The sequence below is a fragment of the Castanea sativa genome, chromosome 1, assembly GCF_040712315.1.
Source record: "Castanea sativa cultivar Marrone di Chiusa Pesio chromosome 1, ASM4071231v1".
NCBI lineage: Eukaryota > Viridiplantae > Streptophyta > Magnoliopsida > Fagales > Fagaceae > Castanea > Castanea sativa.
In genome coordinates, this window is record NC_134013.1 from 74,307,407 (window position 1) to 74,326,943 (window position 19,537).

General features: G+C 39.1%; 2 protein-coding genes across 3 annotated transcripts; one reads left to right on the forward strand and one right to left on the reverse strand.

The window, feature by feature from the left end:
- Positions 1-1,510: 1,510 nt before the first annotated feature.
- On the reverse strand, positions 1,511-6,470 carry LOC142621743 (ras-related protein RHN1-like). 2 transcript variants are annotated; one of them, XM_075795095.1, is made up of 8 exons: positions 6,030-6,470; positions 5,228-5,305; positions 4,964-5,131; positions 4,240-4,288; positions 3,204-3,277; positions 2,527-2,620; positions 2,016-2,138; positions 1,511-1,770 (listed from the first exon to the last, which is right to left on the reverse strand). In XM_075795095.1, exons 1-7 carry the CDS (start codon positions 6,069-6,071, stop codon positions 2,038-2,040), a joined length of 606 nt encoding a protein of 201 aa, XP_075651210.1. In that variant the 5' UTR covers positions 6,072-6,470; the 3' UTR covers positions 1,511-1,770; positions 2,016-2,037. The 2 variants fall into 2 exon arrangements, with proteins under 2 accessions (XP_075651210.1, XP_075651211.1); XM_075795096.1 differs by having other exon boundaries at positions 6,026-6,312.
- Positions 6,471-13,470: 7,000 nt separating this feature from the next.
- On the forward strand, positions 13,471-15,869 carry LOC142634220 (uncharacterized). The gene is made up of 2 exons (XM_075808515.1): positions 13,471-13,800; positions 15,645-15,869. The coding sequence occupies exons 1-2, from the start codon at positions 13,471-13,473 to the stop codon at positions 15,867-15,869; spliced, it is 555 nt and encodes a 184-aa protein (XP_075664630.1).
- The last annotated feature ends 3,668 nt before the right edge of the window (positions 15,870-19,537 follow it).

Below are 19,537 nucleotides of genomic sequence, written 5' to 3' on the forward strand. Positions count from 1 at the left end.
TGATATGCCGCAAGTCGACCGTTGGAATTTGGATCACGAGGCAATTCATTTATTACGAAAAAGAAAAGGGTATGTGAAGCCAATGGGCTCATCAAGTTCAAATTGTTGTTGGATTTGTCTGTATTTCGGCCTTTGCCATTATATAGCAAATAAGACAAGGAAAAAGAAACAAAGTTAAATTTTTGTTAGGATTCATTTTTGTTCCCAGATCAGTTAATTGTAGCCACAATCTAACTTTTTTTCTTTTTTATTTTTTGAAAAGAGATGGTACTTTGCACATCTCTTTTTTTCCTTCTTGGATTCTCTTTTCGGAGGAAGGAGATAACTTGGGACCATCCCTCTTTATTTTAGCCCAAAAAACAAAAACAAAAAAAATCCTTAGTTAGTTAAAATAACAAATGTCACCTTTGTAATTTACAGTGAGTGTCAATTTGGTCATGGAATTTTTTATTTGAACAATTAACCCTCACATGAGGTTTGTGACAAATCAAACGTTTTGCTTCCTATATAAAAAAAAAAAAAAAGTTTTGCTAGTATGTTTCACTAAACATTAATGAATTTAATCGTATAATTTTTGCCACATTATCAATAACTAGCTTGTAACTCCATGCATATGCATGGATATACTTAAAAGATACACATTAAGATATATAGTATAATTCTTATATATATATATATATATATATAATTTAAATACTATTGATATATAGTCATTCTTATATTTTTGTTAACTCTTAAAAAAAATCTTATAAGAATATTATTAGGTAAAAAATGTAAATTATCCATATTTTAAATTTTTTTTATTAATTCTAAATTTTTATATAGAAGTAATGTTTAGAGAAAATTCAATTAGATTTTACAATTGAAATCCAATTTTGTGTTACCTGTCCTAAATTATTTATTTTTAGAGAGTTTTATTTCTTAATTTTGGAGTCAAATGTGAGAACACATCATCAATATTTATCCAAGTAAATTATTGAGTACAAAAACCAAAGAGTCTAGAATTAATGAACCATAAAATAAATTTAAATAATTTTGAAATGTAATTATTACCATTTACGCATTAGCTGGTTATATTTGTTAGACTTAAATTAACACGAAATAATAACAGAATGCTTGATTTGTTACCAATCTAATGTATATAAGTTAATTGCTTAAAACAAAAGTCCACAAATTGACACCCCCCAAAAAAAAAAAAGACAATAGAGAAAGCTGTTGTGTTATCTATCATTTTGACCAGAATGAAGTGCTATTATCTGCGGGATGAATACGTTGGAGCAACAAAATAATCTAAACTTAGCAGTTAGCACGGCACCTCATACGATTAGAATGAAAATGACTTGGATGGCAATGAGATATCGGCCAATTAGAGAAAGGCACTGACCAAAAAGCTAAAATCATGGCAGGTAGGATTTTTAATGGTTAGAGTGCTTGAGTTTGATGTCCCTCCCAAGCTGATTTGTTTGCAATGCCTGTTGTAGGCCATATTGCATATAATTCAGCAATCAAGTTTTGTTCTTTAGCTATGACACTTCTTACTGCTGTATTTATTGGCTTTTGAGTTCCATAATCACTCTTGCACGTACAGGAACATGTAAAATGTCTGTAAGTGTCACAAGCTTTTCTAATGAGATCTTAAAATGTACATAGAACAAATATTCTTACAACATGTTTGTGCAGCTTCAGTACCAGTTCACCTTTGATCAGCCACGATGAATTTCCATCAGATCCAGCCATCCAGGGATGTCCTTAACAATGATCGAGGAAAACCTGATATCATATGGGAGACAAAAAAAGGGAAATGAAAACTTCTTCCAGTCAGTGAAAAATGTTTGGGTTCTCAAGCTATATTTAAGCACTAATTACATAACCAAAAGGTAATGTAGCTAGATTACCAAGGTTAACTGCATATTTTGAATCAATAGCCAAAAAATGGAGACTCCCCAGTGAGTGATGAAATCATGCGATAGAAATAAAACATACTATAAGTTCATAACATTGCAAGTAGTACATACAGTTGAATAGCAAGTATGGGTATCATCCAGAGCAGCAAAACAGTCTTCTTCCATTTTCTTGCGATCTACTATGTAATTTCATTCCAGTTGGACGTGAAGGGCTAGCTTTTGCCAATCTCTTTGCTGCAAAAAAGCTTCTCTATAAGCATGGAAAAGAATTTCTGGGTAAAAAAGAGAATTGGACTCAACAGTTGGTTGATGTCATCATACATGGTTAATTGGCAGGGCAATATCAAAGAAACACTGTTGCCAGATGATGAAGCAACTAGTGGACCTAGACTATCCATTTAAGAACTTTGTTCAGAAGTTATAAGATGTTTGCCCCTTTCTTTGTTTTAGGAGTTTCATTTCTTATTTGATTTTCCTCCTTTCTGATCAATTATGGGCATGTCAAAACTTTGAAGGCTTGATCAACCCTCATATACTAGGTGCAGTTTTGCGGTGAAATGAAGAGACAAATCATTGTTTTTGATCCAAAAAAAAAATCAACAGATAAGCTAGCTAGAGTTACCTATTTCATAGAAGAGCTCGTTGACATTCTGTGCAGTTTTTGCAGATGTTTCAAGAAAAACCAAACCATTTTCTTTAGCATATTGCTCACCATCCTGCAATCATTTTTGAAGGAACGAAAATTTGTCTTTAGTAATTACATAGTACAATGGACTCACTTGCAACAAGGATCAAATAAGCAACAAATAAGTTGCATAATTGACATAATCTCTCCTAATCAAAGTCACAAATATGGAATGCACCCATACAAAAGCTATAATGCCTTTTTGTATTTGCTTTTGTTCATTTTTTATCCCAGTTTTTCCTATTTCTTTGGCACTTTTTTTTGGGGCTGGGGGGAGGGGGGGGTGTTTCCTAACAATCAACTCTCCTAGACCCCAGAAGATTGGAAGTTTGTACACTGGGTAAAATTTTTTTTTTTAAACAGTTTGATGCTTACACAGTACAATACAAGTCTTTGATAATTTTTTTCCAAACACAATAAAACATAAACATAAAATTTTAAAGTGAAGTGCATTTCAGCAAAGTAGGAAGAGGCCAACTTAGGATCCTATGAAAACCAAGGTACACCTTGGCATTCTCAAGGTCTAGGGCAAAGCTTAGGTTGAGAGTCCTCTCCTCAAATGTCTAGAGGCACACAACATGAAAAAACAAATAAGAATATTGAACTATAACTACCTCGAGTCCCACTTTTCTCTTCTCTTCCAAGTCAGCCTTGTTAGCCGCCAAGAACATTATCAAATTTGGATTTCCTGATATAGTAAAAAAAGATACCAAATTACATGTTGAACTAATACCATTCACTTCCACAATAAGTTAATGCTCAACAGTTTTCATAACATCATGTTGAAAGGGGTAACTCTGGCCAATATATAAAATTGAGCTTGATTTCCACATGATTCTGGATATGGTTTCAATAAAATATTTTTAAATTAATCAGTCTAAAGGGTGGTCAAAATTATCAGAACTTTGAGATGGCCTGTGGATTTTGAATTCACGAATTATTGCATTCTAATTGGACAAGGAGGTGCCATTTGAATTACAAATGATTGACAATAGTAGCAACGTAATATGATGATAAAAATTTATCTTCAAGGAGATACCCCTAAAGTGATCTCGCATGCTTTGGAGATGGCAAAAAAATACATATGATGTGAACTAATAGTAAGAGTAATGGATGACTAATGCTCTGCAAGAGAAGAAAGAAAGGAAGGTATAAAAAACTGTAACATCAGACTTGGAGGAAGGCATATCCCAAGCAATGTATTGGACAAATTGCACTAGTGATTCCATGTATGCGGGAATGCATGGAACCCATGTTGGTGCCACAAAGGCCTCAATTATTGGATAGTCTAGATTTATGCATCTCAAGACATGTAAGGACTCATATTGCATTTGCAGGTGATATGATCCTGACTCGAAAGTACCACAGCTTGTGAATTTCATTGAAGGAAGAGGACAGACAGAGAAGATGTAATGGAAAACCAAGATTTAGAGAAAAATAAAGTTTAGTCTCAGCTTATATGAGATTGACCAGGGAAAGATTGCCACTTTGGGGAAGGGGGGGGGGGGGGGGATTGCCTATGCCCCCATTCTTGAAATTTTAAATCCTCCATGTTCCCCATAAAAGCAAAAGATAAATTCCTAGATCCATCCCAGCCCTTTGACTGATTTTCAAGTCAAGCAAAAAAAATCACCAATTTCTGTCAATTACCTTGTCTTTGCAATTCTTGAACCCACTTTTTGGCTCGTTCAAATGATTCCTGAAGGCAAAGCACCATTCATTTAATTAGTCAGATGGATTCCCACTTTATATGTATATATCACTCTTACTATAGACAATAAATTCTCACTGTCACCTATAATACTAACAAATTCTTCATGAAGCATTAACAAATCATTGATAGGTATAAAAATTATGATCAACTTGGATTAGCATTAAGAACAGGATACTCAAAGATATGTCATACACTCATACTTATCATCTGATGCCTAAATAGATTGAGTTATCTACCAATTTTGAGACATACTTAGACATTATAATCAAATATGAGCATATTATCCAGTGTAATTATGGTCAGAATGTTTAAGTTTTTATCTTTCTGTTGGACAACATTACAATTTATGCCCATGCATTTGCCATCACTGGGGAAAAAGAAACAATGTAGGAAATGTCAAAAAAGGCAACATAGGGCTAATTACCTCTACAATATCAATGAAACATACAAAACATAAAGAGTAAGAATTAAGCTTATTGGCATCTTAAGGGTAATATAGATGTTTCAAAACCTGCTTATATTTAGATTAAACAACCATACATAATAAGAATTCAAGATGAAAATGAACATGTGAAAAGTTAGAAATAAAGCTAATTATAGATACAGGTCAACATGTGAGAATCTAACAATTGAAATATTGGAATCTTGGAAAAAAGCTACCATGCTTGTAATGTCATAAACCACAACTGCTGCAGCTGCACCACGATAGTACATAGGAGCCAAACTATGGTATCGCTCCTGTCCTGCTGTGTCCCATATATCAAATTTTATAGTGGCTTCATTTAGTGACAAGACCTGAGTGAAGAAGGCTGCCCCAATGGTTGATTCCTGCATATTACACTTACGTTAGAGGCTACACAACATCATGATTCTGAGGAAAGAAAAATAGAGTGAATAAAAATAGTCAAGAAAATGAAAGTGAACCTGGTAATCGAAAAATTGGCCTTTGACAAATCTCAATACCAAACTGGTTTTTCCGGTTCCCATGTCCCCAAGAAGTACCTAGGAAAAGCTTAATGATGTCAAAACCAACAAACTTCTCCCTCTTGCAAATCATTCGTGTAAAAGTATATAACAATGCACAACTATAAAAATTTCAAATTCAGTTATTTACGAAAAAAATTAACTAAAACTTAATCCAGAACCTTTCTTGCATTTTCAGTAGATTAGCTGAGATCATACCCGACATGCCACAATAAGGTATTATAAACCAACTTAACTTTATATACTAACACACTCTAAAAATTAGATATTCTTGGCTACAAACCTCATCAAGTTAATGTGATCTACAGGACTATTACAGAGCAAAAAGAATTCCTCACAAAACGGATATCACTTCGCCGGAATGTGTTTTTAAAGTAATCTATGATAAAAAAATTCTACAATTTTGTCCAGGCTTCATACAGCGGCATATAATAATTGAAGCACATGAAATTGGAAAAATCATGATTTGGGAACTATTAATGATTAATCAGCATCTAAATATCTAGTCCTGGTTGTGCAAAATGAAATCTCGGTGGTGCCCAAAGCAACAAATATTAGATGCTATTTGTCAAAGTTATTAAACTGTCTCAAATAATAACACAGGCGTCTCTGGTTTGACCCACAAGCTCAATGATTCTCAAACTAGCTTTAGCAAATCAATCTTATCCATGTGAGATTGAATTAACCCTTTTCATAACATGAACTAATTTTATAAGAAAAATAATAAGGAAGACATACCCACCAGCTTGGCTTGTATGTTCTTGTTGCCTGATGTCCTTGCCATATTTCTCAATCCAAATGGATAATGGTTCTCGAAAATTCTGAGGGCCAAAACAAAGAGACAGAAATAGAAAAGAGAGTTTGTGGCAGAGATGATTATCAAGTTTGAAAGTGAAATCCAGCGAAAAGCAATGATGAGCTATGAGGAAGCTGTAAACCACGAGGAAAAGGAGATGGACATTGATATTGGCAGAGCAGTTTTTGTGGCTTCCACAGAAGATTAGATCAATTTACATACTATTTGTAAGTAAGAAACCTGGAAGAAGTCAATTTAGTACTAGCTATATGGTTTCGGGTTAGGACTGGTAGTTTGTTCGTTGACTGGTAAGTTAGTTGCCCTTTTTGTCGGTCTCTTCTTCTAAAGGCGAAGTTCTCCACTCCAACAATGGGCTAAAGCCAGAACATGCGGCCCATCTTTTTCGGCTTTGTATATGCTTTTTCTTTTCTTTTATTTTTTCTTTGTTTTTAACGAAGTATTTTTTTTAAGAAGGAAAATTCTTAGTCATATTGTAGATTAAACAAAGAGGATATAATATTATACATATTTGCAAAAAATGTACAATGCAATGCAAACTCATAGTTACCTTTTGGAAAATTCTCCTTTAACTTGTTATGTAACAAAATTACTGTGATTTATTTTAATCATAATGATAAATCTGTGATTGCACGCTAGACATATTAAAAATGCACTTATGGAGATTTGCTACTAATAGACTCCCAACAAAGTTGAACTTATTCAGGTTTGTTCCAAATATTGATGTAAATTGCCCATTGTGTAATTATGAACCTGAATCTTCTCTTCATTAGTTTACTCGTTGCCAAGTAGCTCAAATTTTGTGGTTTGGGTGTGATTGGGGTCTAAGAATGTAGAACATTCAATTCTTAGACCCATATCAGTTTGTTAATTTTCTTGTCAACCCCCCAAAAGACCTGATGGTATAGAAAATCCAATAGGAGAAGTTCGCCCTTTATGCAGCCTTGATAGTAGAATTTGTGGGGGTAGTTGAGGAATAGAGCAGTGTATGAGGGGATCGAACCAAGGAAAGAACAATTGGAAGGAGGTGTTCAAAGAAAAATCCAAGAGCATTGGAAGGTTGTGTCCAACAATCCAATAGATCACATGAACACCTCCCCCTACAACCAGTGGCGGCTTTAGCAATTTTTTTCAGGGTGTTCCTCAACAAGTATAAATTACACAATCTAATAAAAAGAAAATTTGTATATTGACAACAACAACAATAAAAAAACACGCAAATACACAAAGTTTACAATTGCCTTCTACGTGGTTTTCTTATCAAATATTTGTCCATAATTCTAACAAAAGAATAAACAATAAACTATAAGTTCATTTGTGATATTAATAAAATTATTAATTATTGTTGTTTAGTTGTTTCATTAATTTTTTTGTCTTTCATAAACTAGAATTTGTTATATTGTTGTTTCATTAATTATAAAATTATTAATTGTTATTTAGCCTAACATAATTTAATTTGTTTGTCTTTTATAATGTATTGGTTAATTAAATTATTAATTATTGTTTATTAGTTACTTTCCCCAACTAATTATTGGTTAATTTAATTATTGTTTATTAGTTGAACTACCACACACGCTATGTGCATTTACTTCCCTAAATTCAAATATCCCACCCTGGCCTCATGCCCCCATCCACCCCCCTCAACAAACAAGCCCCATGGCCCCCAATCACAAAAGTCAATCAGAAAAATTCACAATCACAAATAACAATACACTAAAAGATAATTAATTGTATCTTACCAATACCAACACCAACACTAACGGATAAAGTAAAAAACAGGGTCAAATATTAATAAAGTGACAAGGTAAAGCTAAGCAATCAGATAAAGTCCAAATAAAATCTCAAAGAGAGAGAGAGAGACTCTCGTTTGCTTTTAGACTTCAGATAAAGAGAGAGAGAGAGACAGACAGTCTAAGAGAGAAACTCATACCCATTAACCCATTAACCTGTATATGTGAGACTAAAGAGAGAAAAAGATGAAATAAATTGAGGTTGAGTGAGCAGGAAGGCTTGACGCTGAGGGGCGGCGCCGTTGGGCGGCACATTGAGGCAAGGAAGACCGATCTACGATTTGATCGAACCAATCTCCAATGCACGATGTGCTCTGGTTTTGGAGCTCGAGTTTGAGGCTTGATGTGATGACTAATGTGCTCTGTTGCAGCGTTGCTCGAGGCGGAGGCGCCGCCCGTTGGTTGTTGTTGTTGATGTGCTCTGTTCTGGTTTTGCTTTACTTGATGAATTTGTTGCTCTAGTTTTTTTAGGTTAGGTTGTAATCATGTATATTGGGTTTTGGTTTTTTATTATTATTTTTTTGAGAATCCGTTGGTTTGCTACCATGTTGGGTTTGTTTTACCTTTTTTTTTTTTTTCTTCTTTAGATTGGGTTTGTATTCTGTTGTTTAGGATTGATGTTGGGCTTTTTTTTCTTGGTAGGCTTGTTCTGTTACAATTTTTTTTCTTCAGATTTTAGTTCAAAATAATTTTTTTGGGCTTTTTTTTTTTTTTTTCTTGAAAGTAGAACAAATATATATTTTTTTATTTGAGGGTATTCCCAATTTTTTTAAAGGGTAAACAAATAAATTTTTTTAATTATTATATATAATTTTTTTTTTCAGGTCAAGGTGTTCCTAGGAACACCCTGGACTAAACGTGGCGCAGCCACTGCCTACAACTAGAATCCATTGGGTGAAGCCTGAGAAGGACACAATTAAGATTAATTGTAATGTAGCAGTGGCTTCGGAAGTTTCAGTTGTTGCCTTGATAGCTACGGATTGAAGAGGGAATTTAGTGTTTTTTTTTTTTGTAAAGTGAACACCAACATCCTTGTCCAAGCAAAGACAGAAGCGCTACGATAGGCAGTACCATCACTGTGAAATACAATCTTGTTAGAAACTAAGGCCTTAACGCATTTTGCTCCTTCATTTTCTTTTAGTTGGGTTCCTAAGAGGGCTAACAAAGTTGATCATGAACTTGGATGATGGTCTCTTTGTAATAGAGCATTTGGATTTTTTGAGTTCTAACTCTGCTCCTCTTTTGGTTGTGAATATTTAGTTGGAGGATGCTCTCTCTGTTTCCCAGCTTGTTCTTTCAATAAAAGTCTTTGTTAAGCAAAGATAAATAAATAAATAAGTGATTGCACACTAGACCTAGTGATGAAGACTCTTGCTAGCCAAAACTCTAAGCACCTGAAATAGGCAAGACAACTAAGATGGTGCGGGTGTTACACCAATTTAGATAGTTTGATGCTTATATCAATAGTACTCTCTTTAGAAGAATAAGAGGAGTATTATGCAGAAAATATTTTTTAATACCTTAGTCAGGGTGAGTTTGGTTCAGATTTTTAAAATTGGGCTTGTTGAAAAAGTGGAGTTTTCAGAAAGTGCGGTATGAAAAAGTGCTTTTTAAAAAAACTGAGTGTTTGGTAAAAGCTATTAAAAAGTGTTTTTTGAAAAAAAAACTTAGTGTTTGGCTAGCACTTATAAAAGTGGCGGTTTGAGTAGTAAATTACCAAAAAGAATAATGTACGTATAAAGTATTGTGAAAGTATGTGAAAATACTTTCTAAAAAGTACTTTCAAAGTTTCTAAATTTTTTTTTTCTCACCAATATTAACTAATAATAACCTACCACTTAAAATTTATTATGAAAATATTGTCATAGCATTTCTCAATTTTAATTTCTCATTCTTTATTTTATTTTTCCTTTATTTCTTAACTTTTTTTTTCATCCATATTTCCTTTTTTTCTCCTCCACACACGTACACTTCTCTCTCTTTTTTCCCCTCCTTTTTTCCCCTCCACACACGTACCCTTCTCTTTTCTTTTTTGTCCTTCTTTCCCCATTTTCCCTACCACTTCCTCCAAAACATTCTAGTTTCATTCCCCAGAGCTCTTTTTTTTTTTTTTTTTTTTCTCTTCTTTTCTCTCTTTTCTCTTACCACTTTGTCTGCAAGTTCTATTGTGCTTGATCTTTGTTGCGTGATTCTACTGTGTTTTTGCACTTGATTGGGTGGATAGTTGACTGAAAGAGAACTTCGATTTATCGCCGCTTGTCATCCTCAACACGCCTCCGCCATTTGCTGATCTGCTCTTCCTTTTTCTCAGATCAGATTAGACATAAATAATTTTTTTTTTAAAGATATACAGAGGAAAAAGCGTTGAAGAAGACGAAGAAAGAAGAAGAAGAGGAAGAAGGAAGAAGAAGACGAAGAGAGACTTACCACAGAGAGGCTTGTAGCAGTAGCATAGAGAGGGCAGAGTAGAGAGAAGAGAGGCTGGCGTGAGTCTTCAGAGAGGGCAGAGGGCAGAGCAGAGAGATGAGAGGTTCTGAGGAATCTGGCAAGAGAACTGAGAAGGGTAAAGTGCCTGTTTATCAAAGGGTAAAGTGAGGACAATTTGGTAATTGAACATTTGGTTCAACAGATACATTAATCAACGTGCACAAGCTTTTCTAATTTGCTACTTTTAGCTCCATAAATTCATGTGCGTTCTCTTCACAATTTGGAAAGGCAACTTCCCCTAAAACGTTGCTTTTTTGACACACCAAACGCACATAATATATTTACTTTTTCAAAAAGTGCTTTTTGGGGGTGGGAAAGTCGAAACAAATAGGCACTCCATCGGAGATGATGAGGATTTATAGGTCTTTGGATTTCGAGATTCATTCCTCCACTTGGCCATTACCTTGATTGTGGTTGAGGAGGGTGTGCCTTCATGGGCGAAATCTAGGGGAGCATTTTTGGTGCTGCTATAGGTTTTCGATCTTGGGGCTATTACCCTAGTAAATATAGGCCATGTGCTTTGTGGATTGTAAATCCCCATTCGTAAGTCGTCCTTACCTATACTATATCCAACTAACAGGCTCATGCATTGGGTCACTTACCTTTGCTAACTTAGTAATTTATATGTCTTAACCAATGAACGGGGCCAAATCAATCATCTACCTTGTTTGTTTACTCCTAATTGGCTAACCAGAACCATATATGATCTCTTTCGTATCAAATCACATGATTTATTATTGTATTAAAAACATATGTGGATGATTGTTAAAAAAATGTCTTTTTTTATGGAGTAACTTAAAAAGTTTTGTCCAAATTTTATCTTTTAGTTTTTCTTGCTAAACAGATAAAAACTTTTATAAATCAAAACCTTATGATAAATCCTTATTCCCTTAGAGCATATTCATACTGTACAGAACGTTACTTCTCGGTAAGCCCAATACCCACGAAGCCCATCACAATAATGCCCCGAGCACAGAGCCCAAAACTCGTTGGACCTCAAATCCTAAAGTATCAGGCGCGAATACGTATTCTATTGGGCCACGAACACGGTCCGGGTGATCCTCGTCACTACGAGGCCAGTTATAACATGAACCACGAGGGTGAAGCCCTGCTTGGTCAGGGAATGCAATTTCCTGTGGAGATGAGTCCTAGTGAGCTCGGCAAAGTCTAGGGAGTATCGCTGTCGGGCAGTCCATCTAGTGGTAAAACCATTTCCAATGCCACTCACACCACCTCTTACTCCCAACTAAACACCCACTTAAGGGTAATAGCATTGGACCTCTCCTCCCACTGAGCATGAAAACAATCATAACCCTTTCACTAGCCTTGGGCTATAAATAAGAGATGAGAATTTGAGAGAGGGGTTGGAAACTTGGGGGGTAAACATTGGGAAAAGAGGGTGATTACTTTGAAAAAGATAGGGAGAACAGCTTTGAGAAGATAGGGAGCGAGTGTATTTGGGTTGTCGAACATAGGACCACCCATTGTAGGAAATCTAAAAGCCCACAAAATAAATAGATTGTGAGCCCAGATAGAAGTTGGGCCTAACAGCTCCATTTGGGCACACACAATTGGCGCTGTCTGTGGGAAATCTCCTACGTAGTTGTGGTTCTATCGTGACGCACACAGGAAAATGTCTGGGAGTCGACTAGGGAGCTATGCTGAAAGTGGTTCAGGAGGGTCTTTGCGGGGGTCCACATGGCGAGAGAGAAGGCAAAAAAGGCATGAAGACAGACAACATAAGGAAGCAAAATAGTCCAGGCTCAGAGAAAGATCGTTTCAAACACTCTAGACAGTGTTCGAAGCCTCAGGGCGCAATTGCGATGATAGAAGAGACCGGGAGCTTGAGCAGAGGGACCAGGAGCTCGAGCAACTACGTAGGACGGTGAGGGATTTGGAATTGCAAGCAAGGGGTAGACGTCGAAGAAGGGACCATGAGGAACGAAGGGAAAGGTCGGCTAGTGTAGAAAACCACCGTGCAGTAGGGTTCCATCAATCTGGGTCTAATCGACACCGCAATCGTTCAAGGGAATATACAAACCGTGATTCAACTTCCAAGGATGGGGGAAGACCTCGAAATATAGCCCTAGATGCAATGATCTGGGCGTTGTGCCAAGTTGCCCGATCACCATTCTTGGGAGATATTGAAAGCGCACCATTGCCGAGCAAATTCACACGACCGCCATTCAACTCCTACAATGGAAAGACAGACCTAGTGGAACATGTAAGCCACTACATTCAAATGATGTCTTTGCATGCTCAAAATGATGTACTGACGTGTAAAGTTTTCCCTTCGAGCCTCGGCCCCACTACTCTGAGGTGGTTTAACGGATTAAGGAAAGGCTCAATCGACAGTTTCTCCGAACTAGTCCAGGAGTTTGGTGTAAGATTTATGACTTGCAATCGAGTTCTGCAGCCCGTGGATGTGTTGCTGTCAATGAAAATGGGGGTTGAGGAGACCCTCCGCAACTATGCTAACCGATATAGGGAGTTTTATAACAAGATCAAAGGAGGGAATGAAAAGATTGTGGTAAGCACTTTCCGAATGGGGTTGCCCAAGGACTTCGGACTGAGGGAATCGTTGATGAAGAAGCCTCCCGAGGATATGAGGCAGTTGATGAGGTGTATCGAGGAGTATAAGTGGTTAGATGATGATCGATTGCAGAACAAGGGGAAGGCCCTGGTCATAAATCATTCTTGAAATATCGGTTTCCAACCTAGACCCCAGAAGGATCTAAGGATTCAAGAGCACGGACCGAGAATTGGAGAAGTGAATGTAGCCTTCAAGGAGTTGGTGCACATGATCGTCGATTGAATAAAAAATGAGCCGTATTTTAATTGGCCGAACAAGATGGGGGGTGACCAATTGAGGAGAAATCAGAATTTGTATTGTACACCACCGAGCAGTGCAGGGTATATTGGCCGTGGTACCGGTAGAAAGTTGCACGGGCGAGCATTCACCTAGGAAGAAGCTGAGGTACGTTAAACAGCCCATTGCTTTTAATGATGATGATATGGAAGGTACCATTTAGCCACACGATGATGCTTTGGTTGTCACGACCCGTGTAAGGGGTTTCATAGTAAAAAGAATAATGATAGATCAGGGGAGTGGTGTGGATGTAATGTACCCCGACTTGTACAGGGTGCTTGGGCTAAAGAAGGAAGACTTGTCCAAGTATGATATGCCATTGATGGGGTTTAATGGCCATATGGTAATTCCAGAAGGGCAAATTTCACTCCTCGTTAGCACGGAAGGTAAGAAGGTAACTGTAACGTTCATAGTGGTTATTTCTTTCTCACCGTACACAAAAATCCTAGGAAGGCCAGGGATTCATGACATGGGGGCCATGCCATCCACCCTGCATGTAAAAGTCAAGTTCCGTACCGAGGATGGAATCACAGTGATAAGGGGCAATCAACAGGTAGCCAGACAGTGCTTAGTGGCCGCAGCCAACTGAGAAACTGGGAAAAGGGAGTCCACCAAGAAAAACCCCTTATAGCAACTATCGCAACCCCAAGAGGAAGTGGGGGCCAGCTGTGCCGAGGACCTGGTGAAAGTGAAGATTCTACCAGATTGTGAAAGGAGTTTCCTGATAGGGGCAAGCTTGAAGGATGAAGAGAAGGTGGAGTTGTTACCTTTTCTTGTACAAAACGTGGACGTATTCGCTTGAAGTTCATATGAGGTGTCCAGAGTTGACCCTGAATTTATAGTTCACAAGCTTAATGTGGACCCTTTATACCCTCCTAAGAAGTAGAGGCTGAAGAGATCAGCTAAAGAGCATGTTGAAGCAGTTAGACAAGAGGTTGGGAAGTTGAAGAAAGTCGGGGCCATAAAAGAAACGTTCTTTCTGAAATGACTTGCAAACACTGTGGTAGTAAGGAAGAAGAGTGGTAAGTGGCGGGTCTGTGTTGACTTTACAGATTTAAACCGAGCATGCCCAAATGACCCGTTTCTGATGCCAAAGATTGATCAATTAGTAGATGCAACGTACGGGCACCCAAGGATGAGTTTTTTGGATGCTTTCCAGGGTTATCACCAAATTTCCCTAGCTGCCGAGGATCAGGAAAAGACTGCATTCATAAAGCTTGATGCTAATTATCATTACACCGTGATGCCGTTCGGGTTGAAAAATGCGGGAGCCACTTATTAACGAATGATGACGAGGATGTTCAGGGATAAGATCGGGCATATGGTCGAGGTATACATTGACGATATGGTGATAAAAAGTAGGCAAGAAGGGCAACATATTGACGACCTTAAAGAAGTATTTGAAATACTCTAGTGATACCAACTGCGTCTCAATGCCAATAAGTGCACTTTCGGGGTAGGGGCCAGAAAGTTCCTAGGCTATTTAATCGCTAAACAGGGCATTGAAGTTAACCCCGATCAAATTGAAGCCGTGAAATATCTAAAATCTTTGAGCAATCCAAAAGAGGTTGAAAAATTGACCGATATGTTGGCTGCCCTTAACCGATTTATTTCCAAGTTCACTGATCGATGCTGACCATTTTATCAGCTTTTGAAGAAGTGGAAGGGGTTCTAGTGGGATGAAGAGTGTGATAAGGCCTTCCAAGACCTGAAGAATTATCTTGGACGGGCGCTAATGTTGATAGCCTTAGAACTTGGAGGAGATTTGTATATGTATCTCTCGGTATCCGAGCATGCCGCGAGTGCAATGCTACTAAGGGATAATGGTGTACAACTACCAATCTACTACATAAGCAAAACATTTGAGGACGCCGAGACAAGATATCTGCCACTGGAGAAATTCGTGATGGCACTTGTGCACTTTACCTGAAAATTGCCCCATTACTTTCAGGCTCACACCGTCCACGTTCTGACTGAGTATCCTCCATAGTCATTATTGAGGCGATTTGACTTTACGGGGAGGATAGCTAAGTGGGGGACTCGACTAGGTTCTTTTGACATTAAATACAAATTAAGGAACTCGGTGAAGGGCCAGGTACTCACAGACTTCATTGCTGAGTTTTTGCCGAAAAGTACGAAGATGGTTTGCCTTATAGGAGTCAACCCGTGGAAGGTATTTATGAACTACGCATCCAATGCGGCAGGGGCAGGGGCTGGAATTGTGGTCATCACCCCAGAAGGGATAAAGCTGGAACATTTATTCAGATTAGGCTTTAGAGCCTCTAATAATGAGGCCGAGTATGAGGCTTTGTTGGCCGGACTGAGAGAGGCTCAGACTTGGGAGCCAAGGAGGTGGAAATCTACTCGGATTCCTAGCTGGTAGTTAACCAAGTGCAGGGGAGTTTCGAAGCCAAAGATCCCCAAATGTTTGAGCATCTATGGGTGGTGAAAGAGACTATGGGCTACTTCTCAAGTGTGAAAGTGGAACAAATTGCCAGAGGGCAGAACCGTCACACCGAATCCTTGGCCATGTTAGCATTATCAATAGCTAATGAGGTGCCCCGATTAACCAGGGTGGAATTGGTGGCTGAACTGAGCATCAGCGCGAGGACGGATGTTTAGCAAGTTACCACTGTCAGGAAGTGCTGGATGGATTCTATAGTCAAATTTTTAGTTGAGGACCGAGTATAGAAGGATGAAAAGGAGGCAGCCAGAGTACGACAGAACGCTTCTCGATACTAGCTATCTATAGATCGAAAGTTATATTGAAGGTCTTTTGAGGGCCCATAACTGCAATGTTTGCACCCTAGCGTGACTGAAGAACTACTGGCCGAACTGCATGAAGGCTTGTGCGGCAGTCACGATGGTGGACGTTCATTGGCTTACCGAGCAATGACTCATGAATTTTGGTGGCCTTAAATGCAAAAGGACGCCATTGAATATGCACGGAGGTGCGAGCAATGTCAAAGGCACGCCCCAAGGATCCATCAACCTACTGGGAACTTGAATCTTGTTAATAGCCCGTGGCCTTTCGCTCAGTGGGGGCTGGACATAGTTGGGCCCTTTCCTCGGGCAACGGGTAACCGAAGATTTGTATTGGTAGCAGTGGATTACTTCACAAAGTGGGCAGAAGTGGAGGCGCTAGCAAACATCCGAAATGTTGATGTTAGGAAGTTCGTATGGAGAAATATTATAACGAGATTTGGGGTGCCAGAGTCCTTCGTGTCGGACAACGGGCTGCAATTCGACAACAAAACTTTTTGCGAATTCTATAACAACCTTGGCATCAGGAACCGCTATTCTACCCTGGCATACCCGCAGAGTAACGATCAAGTTGAATCCACCAATAAGGCCATTGTTAATGGATTGAAGAAAAGGTTGGAGGGTGCCAAAGGTAAATGGGCCGAGGAATTGCCAAGCGTCCTATGGGCGTATCAGACAACCCCAAGGAGATCGACGGGAGAGACACCATTTTCTCTAACTTTCGGAGCAAAGACTGTTATTCCAGCTGAGATAAACTTATGTAGTGCTTGAGTCATAGGATTCACTCCAGCCGAGAATGAAGAGCTGATGTTCAAACAGCTGAACTTATTGGAAGAGCACCGCGAAGCGGCGACCATTCGACTGGCAAAGTATTAGCAGAAACTCGCCCGAAGGTACAATAGAAGCATGAGAAGAAGGGAGTTTACTGCAGGAGATCTAGTGCTTCGTAAGGTTTTTGGGAATACATGAGACATCAATGCAGGGAAATTAGCCCCAACTTGGGAAGGGCCCTATAGAGTGACCGCCATTGCAGGTGCAAGAGCATTCTACTTGGAGGATTTGGAGGAAAGATCACCTCCTCGGCCATTGAACATTCACAACTTCAAGAAGTTTTACCACTAACCAGTTGTACACTAGGGTGCAAATTGGATGTAATCGTGCATATATGTTTTGTGTGGTGGTATGTATTCATGCATTTAACTCCATTGCTGTTAATTTATTATTGCTGGTCAACAAATACGGAGAAAGTTGAAGTGGGCTAAGGCAACTTGTCCTACACTAAGGATAGAAACCTGTCCTCAGTTGGATCTTCATCACCGAGCAGGTGGAAACCTTAAACTATAATACGCTAAGGACAGAAACCTGTCCTCGGTTTAATTTTCATCACCGAGCAGGTGGAAACCTTAAGCTATATTATTCTAAGGAACGAAACCTATCCTCGGTTGGATCTTCATAACTGAGCAGATGGAAACCTTAAACTATAATACGCAAAGGACAGAAACCTGTCCTTGGTTCGATCTTCATCATCGAGCAGGTGGAAACCTTAAGCTATAATATTTTAAGGACCAAAACTTGTCCTCAGTTCGATCTTCATCATCGAGTAGGTGGAAATCTTAAGCTATAATATTCTAAGGACTGAAACCTATTCTCGGTTTAATCTTCATCACTGAGCAGGTGGAAACCTTAAACTATAATACGCTAAGGACAAAAACCTATCCTCGGTTCGATCTTCATCACTGAGCAAGTGGAAACCTTAAGTTATAATATTCCAAGAACCAAAACCTGTCCTTGGTTCGATTTTCATCACCGAGCATGTGGAAACCTTAAACTATAATATTCTAACAGAAATCTATCTTCGGTTCGATCTTCATCACCGAGTAGGTGGAGACCTCAAACTATTATGCGCTAAGGATAGAAACTTGTCCTCGGTTCGATCTTCATCACCGAGCAGGTGGAAACCTTAAGCTATAATATTTTGTGATGCCCCAATTTGATTGATTGTGTGATGTGTGTGGGTGTGTGATGAGTCATACATCGGGTATTTACTAGGTTGAATTGGGTTTTATTAACAACTACAAGAAGCCTCAATTGTGACTAGTTTTTTTGAGGTATAGCACAGATGTGGCTAGTGCTTTTCTTTGGGTCGTTACATATGATATCAGAGTCGGCCTGGTAACCTCATATGGGCTCGAATATACTGCTCCACAAAGTGGGCCCTAACGAGAACGTTAGGGATTTAAGTAGGGGAGATTATGATGCCCCAATTCGATTGATTGTGTGATGTGTGTGGGTGTGTGATGAGTCCCACATTGGGTATTTACTGGGTTGAATTGGACTTTATTAACAATTGCAAGGAGCCTTAATTGTGACTAGTTCTTTTGAGGTATAGCACAGATGTGGCTAGTGCTTTTCCTTGGCTGACTGAGCTGTAGGGGGGTCTAATTTTGAACATCTTCGGCTCCGGTACGAATATTACTCGTGACCTCTAGGTCGACCATTTCTACATGGGAGTCAATCGCTCACACAAGATCCCTCATGCTTGGCGTATCCTTCTCATCTTCAGCACCGGCTCGACTCTGAACGGGGGGAGGAGGGGCTGGATAGGGAATCTGTTTGGGATTCCATAGCGTAGAGTCCTCAACCACTCCCAATGCTTGAAGGGCGGCCAACCACCCTTCCCCAAACCCATGACGCCGGGCTTGATGGATAATAGGCTCCACAAAATTTTCTTTCTCTATGAAACTTGCATTGTACCATTTATCCTTATAGGCCTCAAAAGCATCTTTCAAGCCAGCAATTTGGTCAGCTTGGGCCAAATTTAAGCTATCTGCCATCACCAATTTGAGCTCGGTTTAGCCCAGCTTGGTCACCATGTCTATCAGTTTGTTTCTTGCCGCCAATCGGGCTTTCTCAGCGTCTATTGCTTTTTCTTTTAGAAGCATTGGCAGCTTCTCCCCTCTCTTTGGCCATGGCCTCGACAACAGCCTTCAGGTCCTTTTCCCGATCAATGACCTTGCCCACCTTTTTTAGTTTCCCGTCAATGACGCAAGTTAGCTGTGCAGCTTGAGGACGTAATAATAATAGAATGATAAGACTAGAAAGATACCTATGTATTGCAACACGTGAAAAAGAGGAAATAGGAAATTACAGCGATGGTGTGCCACTTCAGCCGCCTAGCTAGTGACTCGTCATCACCGTCTGAGAAGAAGTGAGCATCCTCGGGCAGTAGGAGACCTTGTGCCAGACTCTGAGCAACCCACCCCCCTTCGCCCTATGCCCACATTCGAACATTGGCGGTCGCCGGCAAGGGCTTGTCGCCCAATTTGAAGACGGGCTGCCAACCACGAGCTAGAAAGAAGATGCCACATTGGTCCTGACCTGGGCCATTGGTTGAGTAACGCCCACTGTCTCCTGGATCTTGGGCCCACCTTTTGCGCGAGGCGAGGTCTTCGGTGGAGCATCACTTGGGACGGGAGTAGTTTTCTCGGCAGCACGCTTCCTTTTTTTGCTTTCGCCAACAGGAAGAG

Bases quoted from the DNA above. Each gene is read 5' to 3' on its own strand.
- LOC142621743 (XM_075795095.1), bottom strand. From the start codon at position 6,071: ATGGCAAGGACATCAGGCAACAAGAACATACAAGCCAAGCTG. The intron at 5,132-5,227 runs GTTCACTTTCAT...TGTAATATGCAG, and splicing joins GCCAATTTTTCGATTACCAG to GAATCAACCATTGGGGCAGC. The intron at 2,139-2,526 runs GTAACTCTAGCT...GCTTTTTTGCAG, and splicing joins CGAGCTCTTCTATGAAATAG to CAAAGAGATTGGCAAAAGCT.
- LOC142634220 (XM_075808515.1), top strand. From the start codon at position 13,471: ATGATAGATCAGGGGAGTGGTGTGGATGTAATGTACCCCGACTTGTAC. The intron at 13,801-15,644 runs GTAGCCAGACAG...AACCAAGTGCAG, and splicing joins TGATAAGGGGCAATCAACAG to GGGAGTTTCGAAGCCAAAGA.